We start from the raw sequence: 22,809 nt of genomic DNA, 5'->3' as shown, positions 1-22,809 counted from the left end.
TGGACTAGCTTTAGAAGTGATTAACTCTTGACTCCATGCTCAACTAGGAGAGCAGTTTAGAATTATCGTGGCAGCTGGTAATGAGGTATGTTTTGTTTAGGCTATTGATTTAACACTGGTTTGCCCTTCTTGAAAAAGTGTCTGTTGGGTTACTGACAATAGCAATAAGAAATAATATTTGCATAGTGTACTTTTAAAATAGACATTGTGCCATTTAGTCCCAAAAGTAGATATCGTTTTATTTTTACCGTAGTTACACAAGTAGGAAAAAGGATTAGCGAGGTTAACGTAGCCAGCATCAAACAGCTTGTAAGGAGCAGAAGAAGAACCCCTACATTCTTTTATTCCAATTTTTTTGACCTTTCTGTTTTACCAGTCTGAAAGGTAGAAGCATACTAAGGAATCTAGGTATGAACAAAACATGCCCCTTGCTCTCAAGGACCTTTTAAATCCAGCAGGAATAGGATATAAGATGCGTCTACTTATAAATATATTGTAGACAACAAATTGAGGGAAGTGCTGAGGAAGTACAGAAAAGGGCAAGACAATATCCAAATATAGGGTCAAAGTTGGTATCATGATGGAGGAAGCATTTGAGGGGGAAGAGCATTTTGGGAAGAAGGAAAAGAGTGACCAAAAGCATGGAGATGGGAAAGCACAGGGCTTGTTATGGGGGAGGAATTGGTCTAGTTTGGTTGGAACATAAGCTTCATGAGGGAAAATAGTGGAAGCTAGAACTGAAAGACAGGTTAGGGTCAGATCATGAAAGGCTTTGAATGCCATGTGGGGGAAGAACCTCATTTTGTAGGTAGTTAAAGTGGGAAATGAAAAACGTTGTGGAAGACCCAATAAAAATGATGATAAATGCTTACATTTTTAAGTTATGACCCTGTATTTATCTCTTAACATATATTATCTCATTAATGCCTCACAGAAGCTCTGTGAGGAATGTACTATGTTCATTTTACAGATGAGAAACTATCCCTCAAAGGGATTAAGTAACTTTGCAAAGGTCAAACCGATACTGCTGGAGCTAGGTCTCAGACTCAGGTCTGTCAGATTCTAAAGCCTGTTCTGTTTACTACTGTCATCTATTGTCATTTCTTTTATCAGATTACCTGATAAGCTTTTAATTCTTTGTCAAGAATTCAGCTGTAGGAAAGGACATTTTCAAAGTGCTAAGAGGACTGCTCCTCAATGTGTAATCATCTTCAGGCATATAATCACTACCAATCCTGACTTTACCGTTCTCCAGTTGGAGACGAGAGCTGGATGGGAAATTGAAGAGTTGGGTGATGTTTTATTTACATGACTGATGACATCAATACATGCTGTTAGCAAATGTTTTTGTTTTCGTTTTCAGCGTCTAACCTTATTGGCCCTAAGTAAATCTTAGGTTGGGTCAAGCTCTGTTCCCAAGAGCATTTAAGATGCATATGAAAGTGATATTTTTCCTTACTGAAATATGTTTCTTTTCAGCAGGTTTTCTACTTATAAAAGACAATGACTACTGATGAAGGTGCCAAGAACAATGGAGAAAGCCCAGCAGCAGCTGTTGCTGAACGAGGAGAGGATATTACCTCCAAGAAGGACAGAGGAGTATTAAAGGTGAGGCTGCAGGGATGAATGACATATAGGGAAAACTGCTACTTGGAAAGATTGTTTATAAAAACATTTTTTGGGGGACTAGGGGACTAGTGGATAATGTTCACTGAGGCCTACTAAGTGTCAAATTCTACAGATAATTTCTCATTTCATCTTTATAACTCAGATTTATTTTCAGTCCTAGTTTATAGGTGGGAAAACGGAGGTCCAGGTAGGTAAAGTACCTTGCCAGTATCATATGTCTTAGTAAATGCAGATCTGGGGTTCAGGTCCCAGTTATATCTGACACAAAAGGCTGTGTCTCGCTATTCTCGGAGTATAAAAATGGGTTACTGTTTTAATATAACATTTAAGTATACTAAAGCTAGCTAATGACAGTTTAAAAGACTTTTTTTTTTTTTTTTTAAATATTTTATTGTACTTCAGGTGAAGGCTTACAGAACAAACAGTTTCTGTAGTAGTACACATGTTGTTTTATGACATTGGTTAACAACCCCACAACATATTAACCCTCTAACTTCTCAACCTTTTTTTTTTTGGTGAAAATACACATAGCCAAAGGTACACCATTTCAAAAATTTCTACTTGCAAGGTTCAGTGACATTGCCTACACTCTTCGAATTGTGCCGTTGTTCTTACTTAAGATGAAGGCTTACAGAACAAAACAGCTTCTCATTTAACAGTTACTACAAATGTTGCCCTATGACAATGGTTAACAATCTCACAACACATCAACAATATCCTTACTCAACCTTGTGTTCCCTATCACCAGCTTCCTTGTCCCCTTCTGCCTTCTGGCCCTTGTCACTGGACTCCTGTACCTTGTTAGTCTAATTTGGTTTTACGGGTCTGTCCACTCCCAGGCTGAACAGTGAACCTCGGAGGTAGCTTCACCACTGAGCTGAAAGGGTGTCTGGGGGCCATACTCTCGAGGTTTCTCCAGTCTCCATTAGGCCAGTAAATCTGGTCCTTTTTTTGTGAGCCAGAATTATGCTCTACATCCTTCTCCAGCTCCGTCCAGAACCCTCTGCTGTGATCCCGGTCAGAGCAGTCAGTGGTGGCAGCCGGGCACCATCTAGCTGCACTGGATTCAGTCTGGTGGAGGCCTTGGTAGCTGTGGACAATTAGTCCTTCGGACCAATCCTTTCCCTGTATCCTGCTCTCTTCTTTCTCCCCTGCCCCCAAAGGGATGAGACCAGTGGAGTATCCCAGATGGCCTCTCACAGGCCTTTAAGACCCCAGACACTACCCACCAAGGTAGAATGCATAGCACTTAAAAGACTTTTTTTTAAGGGGGAAAAAAGGTGTCCTGCAAAATTGAAAAAGGATTTATTTTTACATAAAAATAGTGTTCCTATGTGCAATGAAGATATTTTTTGAAATTTCATCAGAGAATATATCTTGCTTTTGAATTCTTTTTTCCTTATTAAAATACTATGTATATTTTTTGCACTCTGTAGTTAATCGTTTTCACATATATTTTCTTATTTGTATATGTAAAGGTATTGTGAGGCAGTCAGAACAGCCCTTGAATCTTTCATTTACAAGTGAATAAATGAATAAACTGGAGCTGAGAGAAGTTAAATGACTTTAGTCTTAATAAGGACCAGTGCTATAGAATTACACTGTTAATACATCTAAGTTTTATACAGTTATTTTTTCTTTTGCTGAAAAGATTATCTTACACATACATTCTAAATATTACCACTATGCTGCATGTTAATATCTTCTTTTGTCAGCAGTAGCGAATGAGAATTTTTTAGTCTGTTTTATCTAATCTTCCTTATGTCAAAGCCTTTTTTTTTTTTTTGGTGCCCAAATCTCTTCTGAATGTACGTGTACTGCTATTAGCTTGCGATGTTGCCAAGCCAAACTTTAGAGACTTGCAACTAAAGAATAGAGGCTTTTTTGCTATAAATCTATATCATGATACCTTCTTTCAGAGGACTTCTTAACCTCGTAACTATATGAGTTGTTGTTGTGTGCTGTCAAGTCGATTCCGACACATAGTAGCTCATCCCAGTCTCCAGGATGCTTCTAGAGCTGGTGGAAATTCTGCAGATTGCCCTCAGCATTTCCCCACTTCTGTTTATGTGCTTCTCTTTCATCTTTTCAGAGTACCCATACTAAGAACATGTTCCCCAACTTGCCTTAGGCCCTGCTTTGTTCTAGGGGATAAAGCTAGTAGTATGAATTTTAGACTTGTAAGAAACATTTTGAGATTGGAAGCCCTTTTAAATCATGCCATTTATCACTGTCTAGAGCTTCAGGTTTCACCAAGAGTTTTTGATTAACATTAAAAAGGTCAACTAACTGTGTGACCTAGGGCAATTTAATTAACCTCTCTGTGATTAAGTTTCCTCGATTGTAAAACTAGAATAACAACACCATCTATCTCATAGAGTTATGAGAATATGTAAGGCACTTGGCACAGTGCCTGGCCTGTAATAATCTCTCTTCTTAACTATTACACATTTTTTAAAAAGGAAAGACCAAGGCAGGTCTGGGAAGTCAGTAACTGCCCAGGGAGATAAAATTGGAGCGTATACTTTTAAAATGAATTGTGACTGTATTGTATTCTCAAGATAATTCCAGATTTAGACACAAATTCATCTTGCTAGGGAAACCCTGAAGTGATCCCTCAGTATCACTTGCAGGTGCCTGACTCTCTGATAGCCATTCATCCTATAGGCCCAATTCCTTGTTTATAATCCTAGAAATGCAGATTCTTTCCATGTGATGCTGACAGTTGATTGATCATAGGCTCTCACATACCTCATGCAGTTCTTAGAAACGACTACTTTTAGACTTTGGCGTGATAAAATTACTTTTATGAAGCATTTTTTTTCCTTTTAAGTCCTAGAAGGACAGTAACGATTCTTTTCCTTTCAAGACTGTTTGGACTCTTGAGCAAACATGTAGAATCTAAGTTTACCTGTTTATACGGTAATATGGGAGTGGGGCAGGGGATACATCTCAAAGAACTCAGGAACAAATAACTGAATTCTTTAGATAAAAATTCATACCCCCAAAAAGGATGTTCATGGACATTAGCTACCATCCTCTGTTATCTACTAAAAATTCTTAATTTGGCATAGATGATTGACAGAATAAATTACATCACCACGCTCCTGGATTTGATTTTCTTTTCCCAGAACTGACCCACTGCATTAGCAGCTTGCTTTGCCAAGAGCAAAATAAATATACTGGATTTAATGATAGCTAAATATTTTTTAGCTTGGAGCTTTTTTGTCATTTTCTTTACTAGAAAACAACTTATTCAGTATTGTATCGAACTGTGAAATGATACTAAAGTTTTTTACAGATTGAATATTCTTCAAATAATGGGAAATGTAACCTGTTATGCCAGGAAATTGGGCTTTCTGAAATTAAACCATTACAAAGCAAAAGGAGGGAAGTAAATAAAATCTCACCTTTGAAATTTTGTGTTAGACTTCTTTTTGAATGTCTGTAAAAAAAAGCCCACCAATTCTGTTGTAAATGGACTAGCTCTCAAGTCTTTGTTTTGAGAAATTTTAGTGTCAAAGTATGGGTATTAAACCAATCAAGCAGAATCTATTGATTAATTCTTTTGAGGGAATAAATAGTATGATCAGTGATAAAGCTAAATATAGCATGAAAGATTTAGGTTTAGAAAAGATAATTTTCTAGTAGTGAAGTTTATTGAGAGAAATGTGAAAGAAGTCTTTGGAAAGGACAGATGATAATAGTTTATTTGTAAATCTACTTGAGTAATGTTGAATGGACTGTGTGAACTTTTTTATTCTCTGATTAAAAGTAAAAAGTTCCACTTCCTTTTTCTTGATGTTGGTCTCTTCTAGATTGTCAAAAGATTGGGAACTAGTGAGGAAACACCAATGATTGGAGACAAAGTTTATGTCCATTACAAAGGAAAATTGTCAAATGGAAAGAAGTTTGATTCCAGTCATGATAGAAATGAGCCATTTGTCTTTAGTCTTGGCAAAGGTAAGAGAATATTTTTTGAGTTATGTTTTGCTTAGATTTATTATGGTTTGTATTATACAGGAGCAGTGGATCCTATCCTTGCCAGAAGTAAAGATATTTTAGAACAGTAGTTCTCAAAGTATGGTCCACGAACCCCTGGAAGTCTGTGAGATCCTTTTAGGGCATCCATGATGTCAAAATTATTTTCGTAATAATACTAAGATGTTATTTGCCTTTTTACTGTGTTAACGTTTGCACTGATGATAAAAGTTACAGTGGTTAAAATTGCTGGTGCCTTAGCAAAATCAAGACAGTGGCACCACACTTACCTTAATTATGGTTTTTTCCACTGCCACTTATTCACTGTCTATCTAGAAAAGAGAAAAAAAAAGCTAGCTTCACTTAATAATGTGCTTGTGATAAAGCAATAGAAATTATGAATTTTATTAAAGCCCAACTCTTATTTACACATCATTTTGATATTCTGTGATAGAAAGGGAAGCCCAGATAAAGCAGAGTACGCTGGTTGTCTGAAGGAAAAGCACTGTGCGCTTGTTTTAGTCGCAAGCTGAACTAGCTGTGTTTTTTTCATGGAACACCATTTTTACTTGGAAGAACAACTGACACGCAAACTATGATTATTCAGACTTTGGTGTTTTGGCAGATATTTTCTTGAAAATGATTCGAGTGAGCCTGTCACTTCAAGGAAAACAACTAACAATGTCTGTTGCCATTGATAAAATTTGAACTTTCAAGTGAAAATTACCATCTTGAAAAATTTGTATTTGTCACTGTGAGTTTGACACCTTCCCCAAACTTAAAAGACTTCTGATGAGGTCAGTAGTATATTAATGAATGTGATTTTTAATGTTTTATAATGAGCTTACCAATATTTAGAAGATCTGAATAACTCAATAACCAGTATTTTCCCAATGGCCGCTATATTATAAAATCATGCATGGATAAATGGTCCATTCAAAGTGCAAGATAGACCAATAGCCTTTTGTTGTTGTTGTTGAATTATAGTTTTTTTTAAATAATTTATTTTATCTTTTGTTATTGTTGAGAATGTAACACCAATTCAACATAGACCATTAAATTTTAATGTAACAGTATGAAAAGTTCATTGATATGGTTTCAGATTCCAAATGTAACTAAACTTTATGGAATTACTTCTTGTCCAGTTTTGATGTGGTATCAGTTGATTCTTTTCACAATTATCTGAAAAGGCTACCTTTTCCAGCTACAGTGAAACCTGTGAGAGCCAGAACTGCCTTGTCTTTTCAGGTCTCCAAAGTTTTCTGCCTTTGACAGGGTGCAGTCTGACCACTTTTCTATCACTGTCAATTAGTGGAAAATATTAGAGTTTTCCTTTTCTGACAGGTTTCTACCTTACACAGTTTCCAGCTTTAATAGGTTTTACTGTAAATATCTTTGTGGGGATGTATTTTTTCCATATACTTCAACCAAAATTGCAACAGATGGAATGCAAAAGTAGATTTGAAAATCCAGTTGTCTGATGTTAAAAAGATTTGTGAAAATGTAAAACAATGCCACTTTTCTCACTAACTTACTTCTCATTAAAGTTAGTTATTTATGTAATATATAAATAGGGTTATTGTTATTTTTAAATGAGTTAGTAAGTAAATACTTTTTATTTCTAATATGTTATGTATCAGTAGCTATAAGTCATATAAACAAAAGCTCTTGTCGAGTCCTCAGTTTTTAAGATGTGAGGAAGTCCTGAGAAATAAAGGTGAAGAAACCACTGTTTACAAGTCTTAAATGTGTTTTTTACTGATTTCTTTTCAAATGCTTTTAAATGTCTTCAATTAATTTAGTGCCCCTATTTTTCAATCTTGTAAGGAGAATAACAGGCCATACATCAAAGTGAACTTTTCAGAGCATGTATCTTGTTGAAAGTTAGTGGCTGAATCATTGTTTCTGTTAGGTGCCGTTGAGTCAGTTCAGACTCATAGCAACCGTGTGTACACAGAATGAAATCGTTGTTATGTTTGAGCCCATTGTTGCAGCCACTGTGTCAGTCCATCTCATTGAGGGTCTTCCTCTTTTTTGCTGACCCTCTGCTTTACCAACCATGATGTTCTTCTCCAGGGACTGGTCCTTCCTGATAACATGTCCAAAGTATGTGAGACAAAGTCTCCCCATCCTCACTTCTAAGGAACATTCTGGCTGTACTTCTTCCAAGATTTGTTCATTCTTTTGGCAGTCCATGGTATATTCACTATTCTTCGCCAACACCATATTTCAAAGACGTCAATTCCCAGATTAAGTATGAGAGGAAAGGGGTAGTCTCCCTGTCTACCACCATGGCTCAATGTTGACTGTAAACCTTTCTTTTCCTGACTCAGCACCTAGTTGAATTGCTAACTAAGCATGGGTCTGGGAAAGGATATAGCAGGTGAGGAAGTTAAACTGCCTCTCTGCCTTTCCTAGGACCCCTAGTGGACCCCTGTCTACTGTGCTCTTCCCACCCTCTAGCACTGGCTATGCTTCTGCTTCCTTCTCTTTTGGGTCCTTAGTGAGTTAATGGCTCATGTGAGATTAATCTTGTGTTGAGTGAGATAGCAATCACAATCAAATACAGATTCTTTTTCTTGACATAGCACCTAATTATGACAGTTAAATTAGAATTTTTTTTGTTTTTGTTGATTTAAAGATGTGACTCTTCAGGGCTGCTAGCATGGCTATGACATCATTATTTCATTTAGATGATCTCAGAGTGACAGGCCTCGTCACACCTCCTTGTTCCTGCTGCTCCCCGCCCCGAAACCCTCACTGTATCTTTAGAATTTTTCTCTGAAGGAAATTGATAGATTTGAGATAACAGGTTATCTTGGCAAGTGAAATTGGGAATTTATACTGCCACCTTCTGTATCCAGATTTTCACAGTAAAACTTTGGTGGTGAACGAGTCTTTCATGTTTCCTAGAATCTTGAACAGAATGAAAAGTTCTTCTGAGTTCTTTTTTTTAAATACAAGTTGAGAGAGATTAAAGGGGCAATTTTTAGGCGGCCCAGTACCTATGGCACCTTTCTAGAGACAGTGTGGGAAGGGCACACAGCTAGGTGCTAGGAAGCCAGGGTCCCTGTCTTCACTGCTCCCTGTGGTGTATTAACTTGAGTAAGCCATTTAACCTTCCCTGCTCCTGTATCCTCTTTATGGAGGAGGAATCTGTAGGAGAGCTTTAAGATTAGTTCTGAAGCTATGATTCTATTCTTGTTCCTCTGTAAAGAGTACAGGAACAAAAAAACCTTTTATGTGCTCCCTTAAGATGATAATTAGAAACATTAGGATAGATACATATGCTTCTGCTAGAACTTTTATAAGATAATGTGTTCAGTTGCCTATAAAACAAGAAACATTTGTTAGGGAGTTTATAGTGTTATAGTTATATTTTATAGTAGTAGTTACTTCATCAAAATGCAGACAAATAATATAAATGGACTGCAACATAAATATTGTCCTTTCAATTCTCTTCTTTATATTTTACCTCTCCCAAGGGAATAAATATAAATATTTAAATGGGAAGGCATGCTAATTTGGGAATTCCTGTTGTGACTTCAGTATTTAAAATAGAATTTTAAGAGCTCATCTGTAAAAATCGTGTTAAAAACTATGCACACCATAAGTTTTACATATAATTTTTATCTATACCTACACATTGTGTTTGTGTCCATTTTTCTTTCTGCATCACCTTTTAAACTCTGCTTTAGTTTCTTCATCTGTAAAATCGGAATATTATTAAGTTGAGGATTAAAGAAGATAATGCATGCCATTGCTTAGCACTCAGCCTAACTCATAGTAAGCACTCAAATGTTTATTACTGTTGTTGTTACAGTATTAGGATTATTTACTGGCTTTGTAATGGGATGATAAGAACTGTGTTATAGCAGTTTGGGCCCTAACTGTCTCTTTTTACTATGATTACACATAAACCGTTTGAGACAGTGCTTAACCATCTTTTTTAGCCCCAGGAAGTCTTGAAAGACGAAAACTAAATCAATCTAAGGGAACTGATTGCTACTACTGTGGAATCTGTTTCAGAAATTAGAATGAAGAGTTGATTGTTCCTCTCATTGGGTTTTCTTAACTACATCTTTATTGCATGTTCTGAATTCCTAGAATTGTGTCCGTACCCCATTTAAAAATAAGTTGAAATAAGAGGGGTTTAGGATTTTCATATATATATTTTCATAATAGGGATTCTGTTCTCTTTTCCTCCCTTCCGCCAGTGAATATGCTACCACTAAAATGGGGGAGGGAGATAGATTTTTGGGATGAAAGAGTTGTTTCTACCCCTGTTCTTTTAAGTAAATCCAAGAGCACTAGAGTTATATATAAGATTACACACACACCCTCTCCCACCCTTGTAAAGGTCTGGTGATATCTGATAAAAAGCTGCTTCACTGAAGTTGTTTTTGGTGCTCTTGGTATGTGACTAATGTGGCTGGGGATTATGAAGATAAAAATCCTATCTATTATATTACTTCCCCAGGTTTGAGGAGAAGAGAAACAGAGTCTCTCCAGTCCTTGCTTTTAAGGAGCATTCTGGCTGTACTTCTTCCAAGACAGATATGTTTGTTCTTCTGGAAGTCCATAGTATATCCAGTATTCTTCACCAACACCGTACTTCAAATGCATCAATTCTTCTGTCTACCTTATTCATTGTCCAGCTTTCGCATGCATATGAGGCGATTGAAAATACCATGGCTTGGGTCAGGCGCACCTTCGCCCTCAGAGTGACATCTTTGCTTTTCACCTACTCCCACTTAAATGTATTCTTAAGGTCTTTTTACTTTTACTTACTTTTAGGAGCATGCAGGATTTGGAAGGGTGACTTTTAAAACCGAAATACTTAATTTTTCTAATTCCCCCCAAAAGTGTGAGCCAGATAGACAGCAAACTTTAAGCAGTACTTTGGCTTTTGCTGGTACTTTGCAATAGAGGACAAATGCTTCCCATCTCCATAGCTGAGTGGGGATCAGGGAGAAGCCACTTTAGGCAGGGGCTGAGTAGAATGGGGGAAGCTAAGCAAATTTCTAACTCCATTTGAATTACGTATTACAGCACAACTGTGTTCCTTTACTGAGTACAATATTGTGGTGTTACACGTTTTTGGGAAATAGAAAATAACAAAGACATTATCCCTGCCTTCAAGTATCTTAACGGTTTAGCCTGGCAGAGTAGATCTTGAAAGCTTGAAGCCTTGAAAACCCTATGGAGTACAGTTCTACTCTACACAAGTGGGATCGCCATGAGTTGGAATTGACTCGGTGGCAATTGGTTAAACAATTGGAATAGAACTCCCAAAATTGATAAAATAGTGTTTGAGCTAATAAAGTTTCGATTAGCTGTAAGAATATATTGCATTTATATATTCTGGTGTATTATACCTACTACCTTTTTTAAAAAATTTTTTTTTTATTGTACTTTAGGTGAAGGTTTACAGAACAAATATTTTCTCATTAAACAGTCAGTGCACATATGGTTTTATGACATTGGTTAACAACCCCACAACATGTCAACACGCTCTCTTCTCAACCTTGGAGGACCTTTTTTTTTTTGGTGAAAATATACATAGCCAAAGATACACCATTTCAAAAATGTCTATATGTACAATTCAGTGATATTGATTACATTCTACCAGTTGTGCTGCTGTTCTCACTTTAGATGAAGGTTTACAGAACAAAATAGTTTCTCATTAAACAGTTAGTATACATATTGCCCTATGACAATGGTTAAGAACCCCACTACATGTCAGCACTGTCCTTACTCAACCTTGGGTTCCCTATCACCAGCTTTCCTGTCCCCTTCTGCCTTCTAGTCCTTGTCCCTGGACTGCTGTGCCTCATTAGTCCCATTTTGTTTTATGGGGCTGTCCTATACCTACTACCTTTTGATCCTAAAGATCAAGAATCTTAAAAATGTTTATGCCCTTTGACCCTGTAATTCTGCTTCTAGGAATTTAACCTAAAGAAATATGGTAGAAGCTCACCTAACCAACTCCAGACTAACTGATACTCTCCATCCTATTTGTAAACATACTGAGTGATAACATTTGTCTGTTATTTTGGGGTGTGGTTCCACACTACTCCCACTGTTTAGTGGGCCTTATCAATGCCTTCCAGCCAAAGACCACCAGGAGCACACCTATAGTTAAACAAGTTGGGTTTATAACTTATTGAAGCTAGGGAGAATGTGCATTTTCAGGAACCATTGGGTATCTCAGGAAGAGAATGTTAGAAAGGAGTTATTATAGGGTTTAGGCTTGTGTTAGGTGTTTGAGGAGAGTTCAAGACGTGGGGTCTTGCTCAGGATTGATGCTGTCAGGATGTGGAGTGATTCTATGCTTGGGTATCTTACATCTTCTCTAAGAGGAGGGCAGACTAGAGCGATACTCGAGTATAACTGCTAGAGAAGCAGCAGTCACTCACATTAGCCAGGAGAGGGAGGTGTTTGGTATTTTGTAGGTAGCACAGTGACCTTGTTTTTGTCTATGCTTAGACAGTATTTTGAAGTAGTCTTGTTTTGTTTCACTTTTACATGGTCTCAGAGTGACCTTGTCTGATGTTGATGTTTTGTGAGATTGTTTATGTCCAACAGGAGGATAACATGGTCTAGCTTTGAGCCCTAGGCCAGCTGCAAACAACACTGAGGCCTCTCTGTAAGTGTCCAGCCAGTTTCCAGATGCCAGGGCTGCTTTTTTTTCTTTCTCAGATTCTTACTAAGAGTCGGTTGAAACCTTTTTATGTCTGTTGTATTTTTTGTAATTATATGATTTCATTAGATATTAGGTTAGATATTAGATAAAAGACTGAAATGAGTGTAAAAAGAAAGAGGAGTTACTTCTATGAAAACTAGGTTGAGTGCTTTGAAAAGACCTAGTAAGGTGAATTACTGAAAGCATTTTTAAAATGGCTGTTGAATTCGGGGTAGTGTCTTAGCCATCTAGTGCTGCTATAACAGAAATAACAGAAGTTGATGGCTTTAAAGAAGAGAAGTTTATTCTCTCACAGTCCAGTAGGCTAGAAGTCCAAGTTCAGGGCGCTGGCTCCAGGGGAAGGCTTTCTTTCTCTGTCAGTCTTCTCATCAATCTTCCCGCGAATTAGGAACTTCTCCGCACTGGGACCCTGGGTCCAAAGGATGCGCTCTGCTCCTGGCACTTCTTTCATGGCGGTATGAGGTCCCCCACTCTCTGCTTGCTTCCCTTTTCCTTTTATCACTTGTAAGATAAAAGGCGTGCAGGCCACACCCCAGGGAAGCTCCCTTTATGTTGGATCAGGGATGTGACCTTAGTAAGGGTGTTGCAATCCCACCCTAATCCTCTTTAACATAAAATTACAATCACAAAATGGAGGACAAACACACAGTACTGGGAATCAAGGCCCAGCCAAATTGATGCACACATTTTTTTGGGAGACATAATTCAATCCATGACAGGTAGGTGAAAGATAGGGTCCTTGTGACTCGGCATCCACTCCACGGGCACACCACAACAACAGAAGATAGGTGAAATAGCTAGGCCATTAAGAACACGTTTTTGCCAGAAGACTTCTGTATATTGATTGCTTTACAAGTGTCTTCAGGTTCTGGCTCCATTTAAAAGAAACGTACATTGTAAATTGCAAATAATATATCATGAATGTGATTTAAGTAGTAAAGATGATACGGAACTCTTATCACTGGAGCCACACTTAAAGACAAGGCCTTTGCCTTCTAACACAAGGCTAGTGAATTAATATACTACTTTTATGTGTATGAGGTTAAAAAAGTTTGAGGTATATTTTGTGACTCCTCCCTTAAAGTAGCATTTTTGATTAACCTACCAACCATAGTTCTGACTGTGTCAGGTAAGAAGCTTTTATAGTCAAAGAAATTCATGTAAAGATTTAGGTGAAACTTTATAATAGTAAAAAAAAGGAAAGAATTAAACCACCTAAATGTTTGTTAATGGGGAGGGATGAAATTACGGTGTATTCATAAGCTGGAATAGTATTAAAAACTGTGCTTTCAGATATTATTTATCAACAAGAAAAATTCTCATATAATGTGAAATATAAAGAGCAGGCTCCAAAACCAATAAAGTATGATCCCATTTTTAAGATTTGTGTATGTAAACATTTAATATGCAAGCAAATAATGTATACATATATAATTGGAAGGAAATGAATCAAAAAATAGGTAATAGTGCCCAGATGCTAGAATTTTGGAGGTTTTTAATTGTATCCTGTATGCTTCTCTATATTTCTAGGTGTTCTATAATATAATATGTATTACTTTTTAGAATTAAGGGAAGTGCTTTTTAAGGGAGTCTCAAGGTTGGCAGTTTTGGAAATGTATCTGTGTTCATATCAGTCGAGCTTTTTGCTCAGTGTGTTTCATTCAGTATCTGAAGCTCTGTGTAAAAGAACCTTCAATGTTCCCAATTGACAAGAAAAGCAAAGGCACAGGCATGATTTATTTAGCCTGAGGCTCCTGTGGATTTAATTGACAGGCTGATGTTTCTAACTTCTAAGGCTTAGCATAGATACCTGCTATGAATTTTGCTGACTGCCCCCATCCCCACCCCAAGGCAGAATTATTCACTCCCTCTTCTGTGCCCCTTGTTTATACTCTATTTTAGTGCTTGCAGGTGAAAGACCTGATGATCGGCTCCTGCAAAGATTACAGCCAAGAAAACCCTGTGGCGCAATTCTGTTCTGTCACATGGGGTCACTATGAATTGGAATTGACTCGAAGACACCCAGCAACAACAGCCATACTACATTGCATGTTCCTTGGAAGAAAGAAGGAAATGGTTACCTTTGTAGTCTTAGTACCTAGCACAAGGCCTTGCTCCTCAGTAATTGGCTAAATGTCTTGAACAAATGTACACTAGTACCCCCACAATATAAAAAAAGTTTTGAAGAGGTATGTAAGGTATTTGCCTTAAGATATCAGAGTTGATAGTAAATATTACACACACACACACGCACACACGCGCACACGCGCACACACGCACACACGCACACACACACACACACACACACATATACTGAATGGCCCACATTAAAACACAGCATAGTCCTTTAAGAGAAGCCTGTCAATAGCAGACTTTGAATTTCTTCTGATGATTCTGGAATGTTTTCACAGTATAATCATGTGTGGTGGGAATATAAATTCTTATAGCCATTTTGGAAGGGCAGTGGGTAGTATTTGTCAAATTTAAAATGCATATCATCTTTGTATTTCGAGAAATTTACTCTCCAAATGTACTCACCCATCCAAACCAAACCAAACTCAGTGCCGTTGAGTGGATTCTAACTCATAGTGTCCCTACGGACAGAGTAGAATTGACCCATAGGGTTTCCAAGGAGCGGCTGGTGGATTTGAACTGCCAACCTTTCAGTTTGCAGCCCAACTCTTAACCACTGCGCCACCAGGGCTCCAAATACATTCACACAAGTAGGCAAACATATATGAATAAGCAACCTCGTTAGAGCACTGCTGGTAATGTTTCTCAATAGGAAATTGATTGGAATATTATGTAGCCATTAAGAATGAAGTAGATCTATTGTATTGACAATGACAACCACGATGATGATGATGATGGCGGCTGAGGTTTGTTAAATACATATTATGATGCCAGGCACTGTGCCATGCATTTGACATATCGTATCACATAATTCTTACAACTCTCTATGGCAGGTTCTGTTATTATCTCTGTTTTGTAGGTGAGGAGACTGAAGCACAGGGATTAAATAACTTGCCCCAGTTCACACAGGGGCAGACCAAGGAGTCAAATCCAGGCAGTCTGAGGTTTGAGCAGGCTGTACTTTTAACCACTAAGCAGTACATCCTTCTTTTTACTGATAAAGATGGTCAAGATATGTATTAAATGAAAACTCAGTTCAGAACAGAATGTATAATATGCTATCATTTGTGTTTAGATTTTTTATTTTTAAGTGACAGCTCACACTGGAAGGATATAAAAGAGCATAGCAGTGGTTTTGTCTTATAAGGAGTGGCTGGATGACCTTTTATCTTTCACTTTATATCTTTCTCTCATGTGTGTTTTTAAATAATAGGCATGTATTACTTATATAAATTTTTAACTAAGATAAGTATAGCTGGTATTTTGAAAAGTTGTAATACATAATAAAGACTAAGCTGAAGTCATTGGCTGCAAATGACTTATCCACCCCTACCTACATCCCTTTATGCAGGGTTCCCCAAATCCAGTGTTCTTGTACAGATTCTCTCCCAACCCAAGACAACAGCTCTCTTCAAAAAACTCACATCCTCTGGCGTTCCTTGTTTACTTGATCCCACTTTGAATACTTAAGCTTTTGACTGACACAGCATTTCAAGTTTGTACTTTATCCCTTTAAATTGCCTAGATTTTCTATTATTTTTCCCAAAAGATTTAAGGCTGCTTACGATAAGGTATAGTTAAGGATACATATAAGAGGAACTGCAATTATATAGGCTAATATAGTTCTGTAATTGAGCAGTAAATTTAACTTTTAGTTTCCTGGAAGTAGGGCAAAAGATAAAATATTCTGAGCTCTGAAGTTCTTGTGATTTGACAAAAGGATACATACCATTTTGTTTAGAAAAAAATGTTTTTTTCGATACTAAATTTTGTCAAGAAATTTGTTTCATGACCCTTTAATGCAATTTATATTTTTCTGATTGTTTCTTGTTTGTTGGTTTTGTCTACCCAACTAAATTATGAACTTCCTTATGACAAATTTCATTTTCTGTACTGCTTTTATTCTGTCTCTGCCTAGAAAATATGCACTTATTATTATGATTGAAATTATGAATTAAGCAACAACTACAACCTAGCCACATTGGATGGATTGTGATACTGCCACTTTTCAAAGATGGTTGATCTTTGAGAAAGTGATTTAAGTATGTTTTGTTGGAAATTGATACTACTTTCATCTTCCTCAGCAGAGAATCTTCTCTGATGCCCCTCAAAAAAAAAATCATAATTTATTTCTCAGTGTGTAGCTTTTACTGGATTCTGTCATTTTGTAGCCCATATTTTCTAGTTGAGTATATAGTATGAGAAATCAGAAATTTGTTTGAATTTTTGTTTTATGAAAGTTAAATCTTTTAAAAATATGGTTTATAGCTTTCAACTACCTTTTCCTTTCTTTTAGGCCAAGTTATCAAGGCATGGGACATTGGAGTGGCTACCATGAAGAAAGGAGAGATCTGCCACTTACTGTGTAAACCAGAATATGCATATGGCTCAGCTGGCAGTGTCCCCAAAATTCCCTCGAATGCAACACTCTTTTTTGAGGTAAGTATGTGCTATGATGCTGCCTTGTGAGCATCTGCCCTTCTATAGTGCTGGCTTTAAAGCAGCAGTCAGTGAAGCAAGGAACTAAGCTTGCTCTTAAGAATCAGATCCAATTTATTTATTTTGGAGTTTGGGTTCTTGAATTATTTCCCACAAATCCAAAATGTGTCTGCCAGTGCTTTCTTAGAAACGTGTCTCTGGCATAAAAAGATCATATCCAAATAAACAAATGACACCAAACTTAGAAATAAAGTTTCTAGTCAGTGGTGTGAGTATGACATGCTCAGAATTGACCAGAAGACAGGATAGAAAGGTTGGAGATAATACTGAAATATGCCCAAACCAACTTGTATGGTGTTTTCATATTATAAAGGTTTATAAATGTCACAGATCTTACTTCTTCATTAGAAGTGGTAGATGGTGATAATATGTTATTCATCCTGTGTTGAATTACACGTATTTGGCAAAACCTGATTTAAAAAATAAGGGAGAAAATGTTTAGACCACTCTAACTAGATAAAATAAACCTTTAGTAGGTCTGATTTATAGGATTTATTCTTACATTTTAAGAAGAGAACTCCAAGAGTCTGGGATGGAAAAGTGGTGGCCTCAGAGTCAGACAAAATAGTTCTGTGCCAGCACCTCGTAGCTCTGGCTTTTTGCCCACAAAGCAGTTTTCCTAGTATTTCCTGTCTATCTTTGCACTGCAGCCCCACAGGATGTAGTCCTAGACATTATCATTATACAAAGGCTCTTTCCAGGTATTGAAAAGTGCAGTGTTCTTTTTTCCCTACCTTTCCAATAACTAAGATGCATAGATAAATATTTTTTAATAGTTTTTTTATTTTGTAAAATGAAAGGAGAATGGGGTTGCTCTTGCTTTTACCTATATTAAATTGGCTTTGTTTGGTCTTTTCTCAGTCAAATCCTCATTCCTTTCTAGATTGAGCTCCTTGATTTCAAAGGAGAGGATTTATTTGAAGATGGAGGCATTATCCGGAGAATCAAACAGAAAGGAGAGGGATACTCAAACCCAAATGAAGGAGCAACAGTAGAAAGTGAGTACTGCTGTGAGAGAGAATAGTCCTTAAAAGTTGGGTTCCATTTATGTGGATGAAATACAGATTTTAAAAATACATATATATTTATAGAAATAAGCATATTGAGTATATCTCAAGAATAGTTTTAGATTAGACATTTATTTAATAATGACTTCATTTAGTAATATTAACAGGTATGTGCCAGGCACTGTACCAGGCTCTATAAACTCACAGGTAAGTAGAAGATAATCCCACACCTGGAGAATTCTCAGTCTGTTGACTCCTATGTTGTGCCAACAACTGTATTAATCACTTTACATATTTATTAATTTCTTTTTCACAATAGCCTTATGAAGTAAGGTTTATATCTCCAGGTGGGAAGGTCCAGAGACGTTATATAAATTGTCTTAGGTTACAGAATTACTAAACAGAGCAGTAGACTGTAATCACTTTTAAGACTCTCCAGCCCATCTCGCTACTGTCATCAAGATAAAAATTTTATCACATGAGTTCGATGAAAATTAGATAATAGTGTTCATTCTGTTCTACATCAGGAGGCCTAGGTTCAAGTCCTGCTTTGCCATTTACTGCATGACCTGAAGCTATTCCATTTCTTCATTTGCTAAGTGGGAGAAAGGACACCTCTGAAGACTGGTACGCCCTCCCAGAGTACTTTGCATATACCACTGTGTACACCATTGTCAGTTTATATTGTAATCAGTGTTTGCCCGTTTTCCCCAGTATAGAGTGAGAGCTTGAGGAACAGAATCTTTCCTCACCATTATGTGCCCAGCATCATGTGCAGTGCCTGACAACATCTGGCATTCAGTAGAGGCTTTCTGCATGGGTAAATGTTTGGGAGGTGCCATTACTCAGCGGAAGTCCTTCTAGAATGAGAGTTGCAAGAAAAGCTTCCATTAAGAAAAAAGTCGAATCACTAAACAAGGATGGGAACATGAACTTTTAGATAAAAGACCTAATTAAAATAAAGAGATCATTTAAAACAGTAAACTACAATAGTTTATTTTTAATGTTATATGTATTACTGGACCCATATTTCATTTTTCATGAATGCAGCAAATTTATTCTAATTTAGTTGGTAATTTTTTTGGAAGTATCTATAAATACTGTTACTATACTGTTGCAGTTGAGATGTTTAGGTAATTGTTCATGATAAGCTTTGGGATAAAGAAGAGCTCAGATATCTAATGTGGGAGAAGTAGCTCCAGAACAAGAGTCAGGAGGTAGGGGTTCTAGGCTCACCTCTGGTCTCTGCTAACTAATTAGACCTCCCCTCTCTGGGATTCACTGGGTGGCACCAGTGGTGAAGTGCTTGGCTGCTAGCCAAAAGGTTGGGGGTTCGAACCCACCCAGAGGCACCTGGCATTCAGTTTCTGAAAGGTCACAGCCACGAAAATCTTGTAGAGCACAGTTCTATTCTGCAACACATAGGTTGCCGTAAGTCAGAATCAACTCAACAGCAACTAGTTGGGTTCTCTGGGTTTTAGTTTCCTTCCTATCCAGTGAGGCAGGGTTGGACCTCTTGATTTCTGAGTTATTACTAGCCTTAAAAATTCCATAATATAATTCTAAGTGTTTATGAAAGTTATAAGGATGATAGAAAATTATCTTTAGTATATTAATAAGCACTTAAGCAGTTTGCCTACAACTTTTTAATTTTTTTCTACAAGTATTTTAAATGTTTATTATGCAAGTTCTCAGATGTATGCAAAAGTAGGAGTTTTTTCCTATGATATAGTGACCCCCAAATTAAATAGTTTACAATATGTATTTTTAAACCGGATGTTTTTGTCAATTAAAATTAAAAGGAAAAACTTTTTCCCAATTATAGACACTACCACAAAACAACCACTGTAGAAGGAGGCGACTTTGAATTGAGACAAACTAAGTTAATATTTTTGATGGGAGTCGCTTTTTTTTTTTTAACTTTTTGTTTTGAAATAATTTTAGACTTACAGAAAAGTTGCAAAACTAGTACAGAGAGTTCCCTTATCCCCTTCACCCAGCTTCCCCTAATGTTAACATTTTGCCTGTCAAAATCAGGAATTAATGTTGATATAGTACTGTTAACAAATCTGCAGATCTTATTTGAATTTCACTAATTGTCAAATTAATTTCCTTTTTCTGGTCCAGGATCCAACATTGTGTTTACTTGGCATGTCTCCTTAGTCCCCTCCAATCTATAACAGCTCCTCAGTCTTTGGTTTTCATGACCCTGACACATTTGAAGACTACTGGCCAATTATTTTCTAGCATGTCCCTCAATGTGTGTTTGTGTGATGTTTCCCCATGATTAGATTGAGATTATGCAGGTTTTGAAAAATACAATGTATTGTGCCTTTCTCAGTTAATCATTATCAGCTGGTACATGATGTTGACCTCTTATTGTTAATTTAGTTAACTGATGTTAACTTGGATCAGTTGGTTAAGCAGGGGTTCTGCCAGGTTACTATAAAGTTACTATCTTTCCCTTTGTAATTAGTAAGTGTCTGGTTGGGAGATACTAGGAGACTGTGCAAATATCCTGTTTTACATTATACCTTCGCACACTGATTTTAGTACCCATTAGTGATTTTTGCATGCAATATTTATTACTGTGGTATTTGCCAAATGGTAATTTTTCTATTTCCATCATTCCTTCTACATTTACTAATTGGAATTCTACTGTAAGGAAAATCTATCCCTCCTCCCCTGCTTATTTATCCAGTTATTTATATCACTGTGAACCCATGGATATTTATTTTATTCTGTAGATTATTAGTCATTATTACTCTTTTTATTGTGTTGCTCAGATTGTCCTAGATTTGGCTATTGGAAGCTCCTTCATGTTGGTTCTTTTGTCCTTTCAACCTGCCGTTATTGTTTTTAAGCACTTCCTTACTTTCTGGCACCAAAGATGTTCCAGGATCAACTTGTAACTTCCCTACCCTAACCCTGAAATCAACCGTTTATGCAAGGAGCCCTGATTCCTTTTATTGGAGAACAGTATTTATAAGTCGACATCTGGATGTTAGGTGTGCTCATGCTATGGGATGTCATTGTTTCTAGACCCTCTTAGTTGCCAGCTGGGAAATAAATGTAACTTAAACATCTATATCATATTTTTATATTCATATATTTTATATCAATCTATATATGTTAAAAACTATAAATTCATACTGACATTTCCAATTCCAGTCCAACACCACAGATTTATTCTAGACTTCTTTCTTTGCTCATTTGAAACTCCTTTCTCTGACAGCGAAAAACATGGCTCTCATTATCCACAATTATCCTTTTATTTGCTCAATCCTAGTATATACATAAGGAGCCCTGATGGTGCAGTGGTTAAATGTTCAGCTGCTAACGGAAAGGTCAGTGGTTTGAACCCACCGGATGTGACAGTTTGCGTCGATAAAGATTACAACCTTGGAAACCCTATGGGGCAGTTCTACTCTATCCTGCAGGGTTGCGATGAGTTGGAATCCACTTGATGGCAATGGGTTTAGTAAATACATAAGGAGCCCTGGTGGCACAGTGGTTAAGCACTTAGCCGCTAATCGAGAGATTATCAATTCAAACCCACCAGTCGCTCTTGTGGGAGAAAAGACCTGGCGATATACTCCCGTACAACCTAGGAAACCCTATGGGACAGTTCTACTCTGTCATATAGGGTCACTACGAGTTGGAAAAGGAGCCCTGGTAGCGCATTGGATAATGTTCTCAGCTGCTAACTGAAAGGTTGGTGGTTTGAACCCACCAGCTTCTCCATGGGAGAAAGATGTAGCAGTTTGCTTCCGTAAAGATTGCAGCCTTGGAAGCCTTACGGGGCAGTTCTGCTCTGTCCTATAGGGTCTGTATGAGTCTGAGTCAGCCCCACGGCAATGGGTTTGGTTTGAGTTTATGCGTTGGAATCTATTCGACAGCAAACAACAACAGTATATACATAAAGTAGTTACAGGATTGCTAACCCATGACGCTATGAAAAACAAATTTCCTAAGTAGGAAATATTTTTGTAAAGTTCTTCTGTCATTAGCCTTGTAGTGTACAGTTAAAACACCGTTTTCCAGCATAGGTTAGTTTTTTCTTCCTCACTCCCTTCAGTGTGGTTATGTGATTCATTTGTAATACAGTTAGGTTCAGTTGTTACTATCCGCATCCATTTTGGGTTCCCCTCACACTCTAGTTGATTTTAATTATTTATTTGTTTTTGAGGTGTGAGATCTGTTACCATAATTTTAAACTATACATAAAGGTATACTGAGAAGTGTTATTCCCCTCTCATCCCTACTTCCCCATTTCTGTTTCCCCATTTTTTTCTTACCTTGTTCCTATCTACCCCCGTAGGTAGCCAGTCTCATTAGTTTTTTTCTTTTGCAGGAATGAGCAGATGCCCTTGTTTTTTATTTTTTTCATTATGTCCCCTTTCTTTTTGCATGAAGGGTAGCATACTATGGATGGAATTTTTTAAATGTATTTGAATAATCCTTTATGTAACTGTTATTTTTTTTTCCTGTTTCCAAATATATTAAAGGGCAATAACTGATCTTTTGTTTCTCATTTTGTTTAGAATGTTCTTTTCTGGGAAATTTTAGAGTAAATGCTTAATTTTATTTTTCTCCCAAAAGCCCTTTTTGATTTTCTGGAACAAATCAATTTTATGAAAATGGAAATTTATTGTATCGTATTTTCCTTTATCAAGGTTTAGGTGACCTGCTTTCTCTCTTTGAAATAAGTTATTTGAGGGAGGAGGACAGACAGTGCCTTAAAGGTGGTCCCTGTCAGAAACCAAGATCACCTTGTTCTTTTTGAGATCTCAGTTTTTACTAGTTTGCCTTTCTTTGTAGCATCCCCCATATTAGATTCAAAACAAAGTATCA

General features: G+C 37.0%; 1 protein-coding gene and 1 long non-coding RNA gene across 13 annotated transcripts in view; one reads left to right on the top strand and one right to left on the bottom strand.

Annotated features, from left to right (window-relative positions):
• Window positions 1-22,809, top strand: part of FKBP5 (FKBP prolyl isomerase 5) — a 129,589-nt gene that overhangs the window by 69,997 nt on the left and 36,783 nt on the right. For 5 of the 11 annotated variants that reach the window (XM_023734124.1, XM_023734125.1, XM_023734126.1 and 2 more), the window contains exons 2-5: window positions 1,483-1,608; window positions 5,448-5,592; window positions 16,746-16,888; window positions 17,832-17,946. In XM_023734124.1, coding sequence (XP_023589892.1) covers window positions 1,504-1,608; window positions 5,448-5,592; window positions 16,746-16,888; window positions 17,832-17,946 — 508 coding nt within the window. In that variant the 5' untranslated portion in view covers window positions 1,483-1,503. Of the gene's footprint in view, window positions 1-63; window positions 86-1,473; window positions 1,609-5,447; window positions 5,593-16,745; window positions 16,889-17,831; window positions 17,947-22,809 lie in introns of those variants that run through there. The other 6 variants (XM_023734123.1, XM_023734129.1, XM_023734121.1 and 3 more) reach the window with 3 other exon arrangements.
• LOC111821103 (uncharacterized) overlaps window positions 1-22,809 on the bottom strand; it is a 64,415-nt gene that overhangs the window by 11,724 nt on the left and 29,882 nt on the right. The window contains exons 1-2 of one of the 2 annotated variants that reach the window (XR_002824579.1): window positions 18,708-21,369; window positions 5,901-5,942 (exon numbers count right to left, since the gene is read on the bottom strand). This is a non-coding gene — a long non-coding RNA (uncharacterized LOC111821103). Of the gene's footprint in view, window positions 1-5,900; window positions 5,943-18,707; window positions 21,370-22,809 lie in introns of those variants that run through there. The other variant, XR_002824578.1, reaches the window with a different exon arrangement.

This window comes from Trichechus manatus, unplaced genomic scaffold (genome assembly GCF_000243295.1).
Source record: "Trichechus manatus latirostris isolate Lorelei unplaced genomic scaffold, TriManLat1.0 scaffold00065, whole genome shotgun sequence".
Taxonomy (NCBI): domain Eukaryota; kingdom Metazoa; phylum Chordata; class Mammalia; order Sirenia; family Trichechidae; genus Trichechus; species Trichechus manatus.
Note: the sequence above shows the minus strand (reverse complement) of the source record. Positions and strands in the feature narration are given on the sequence as shown.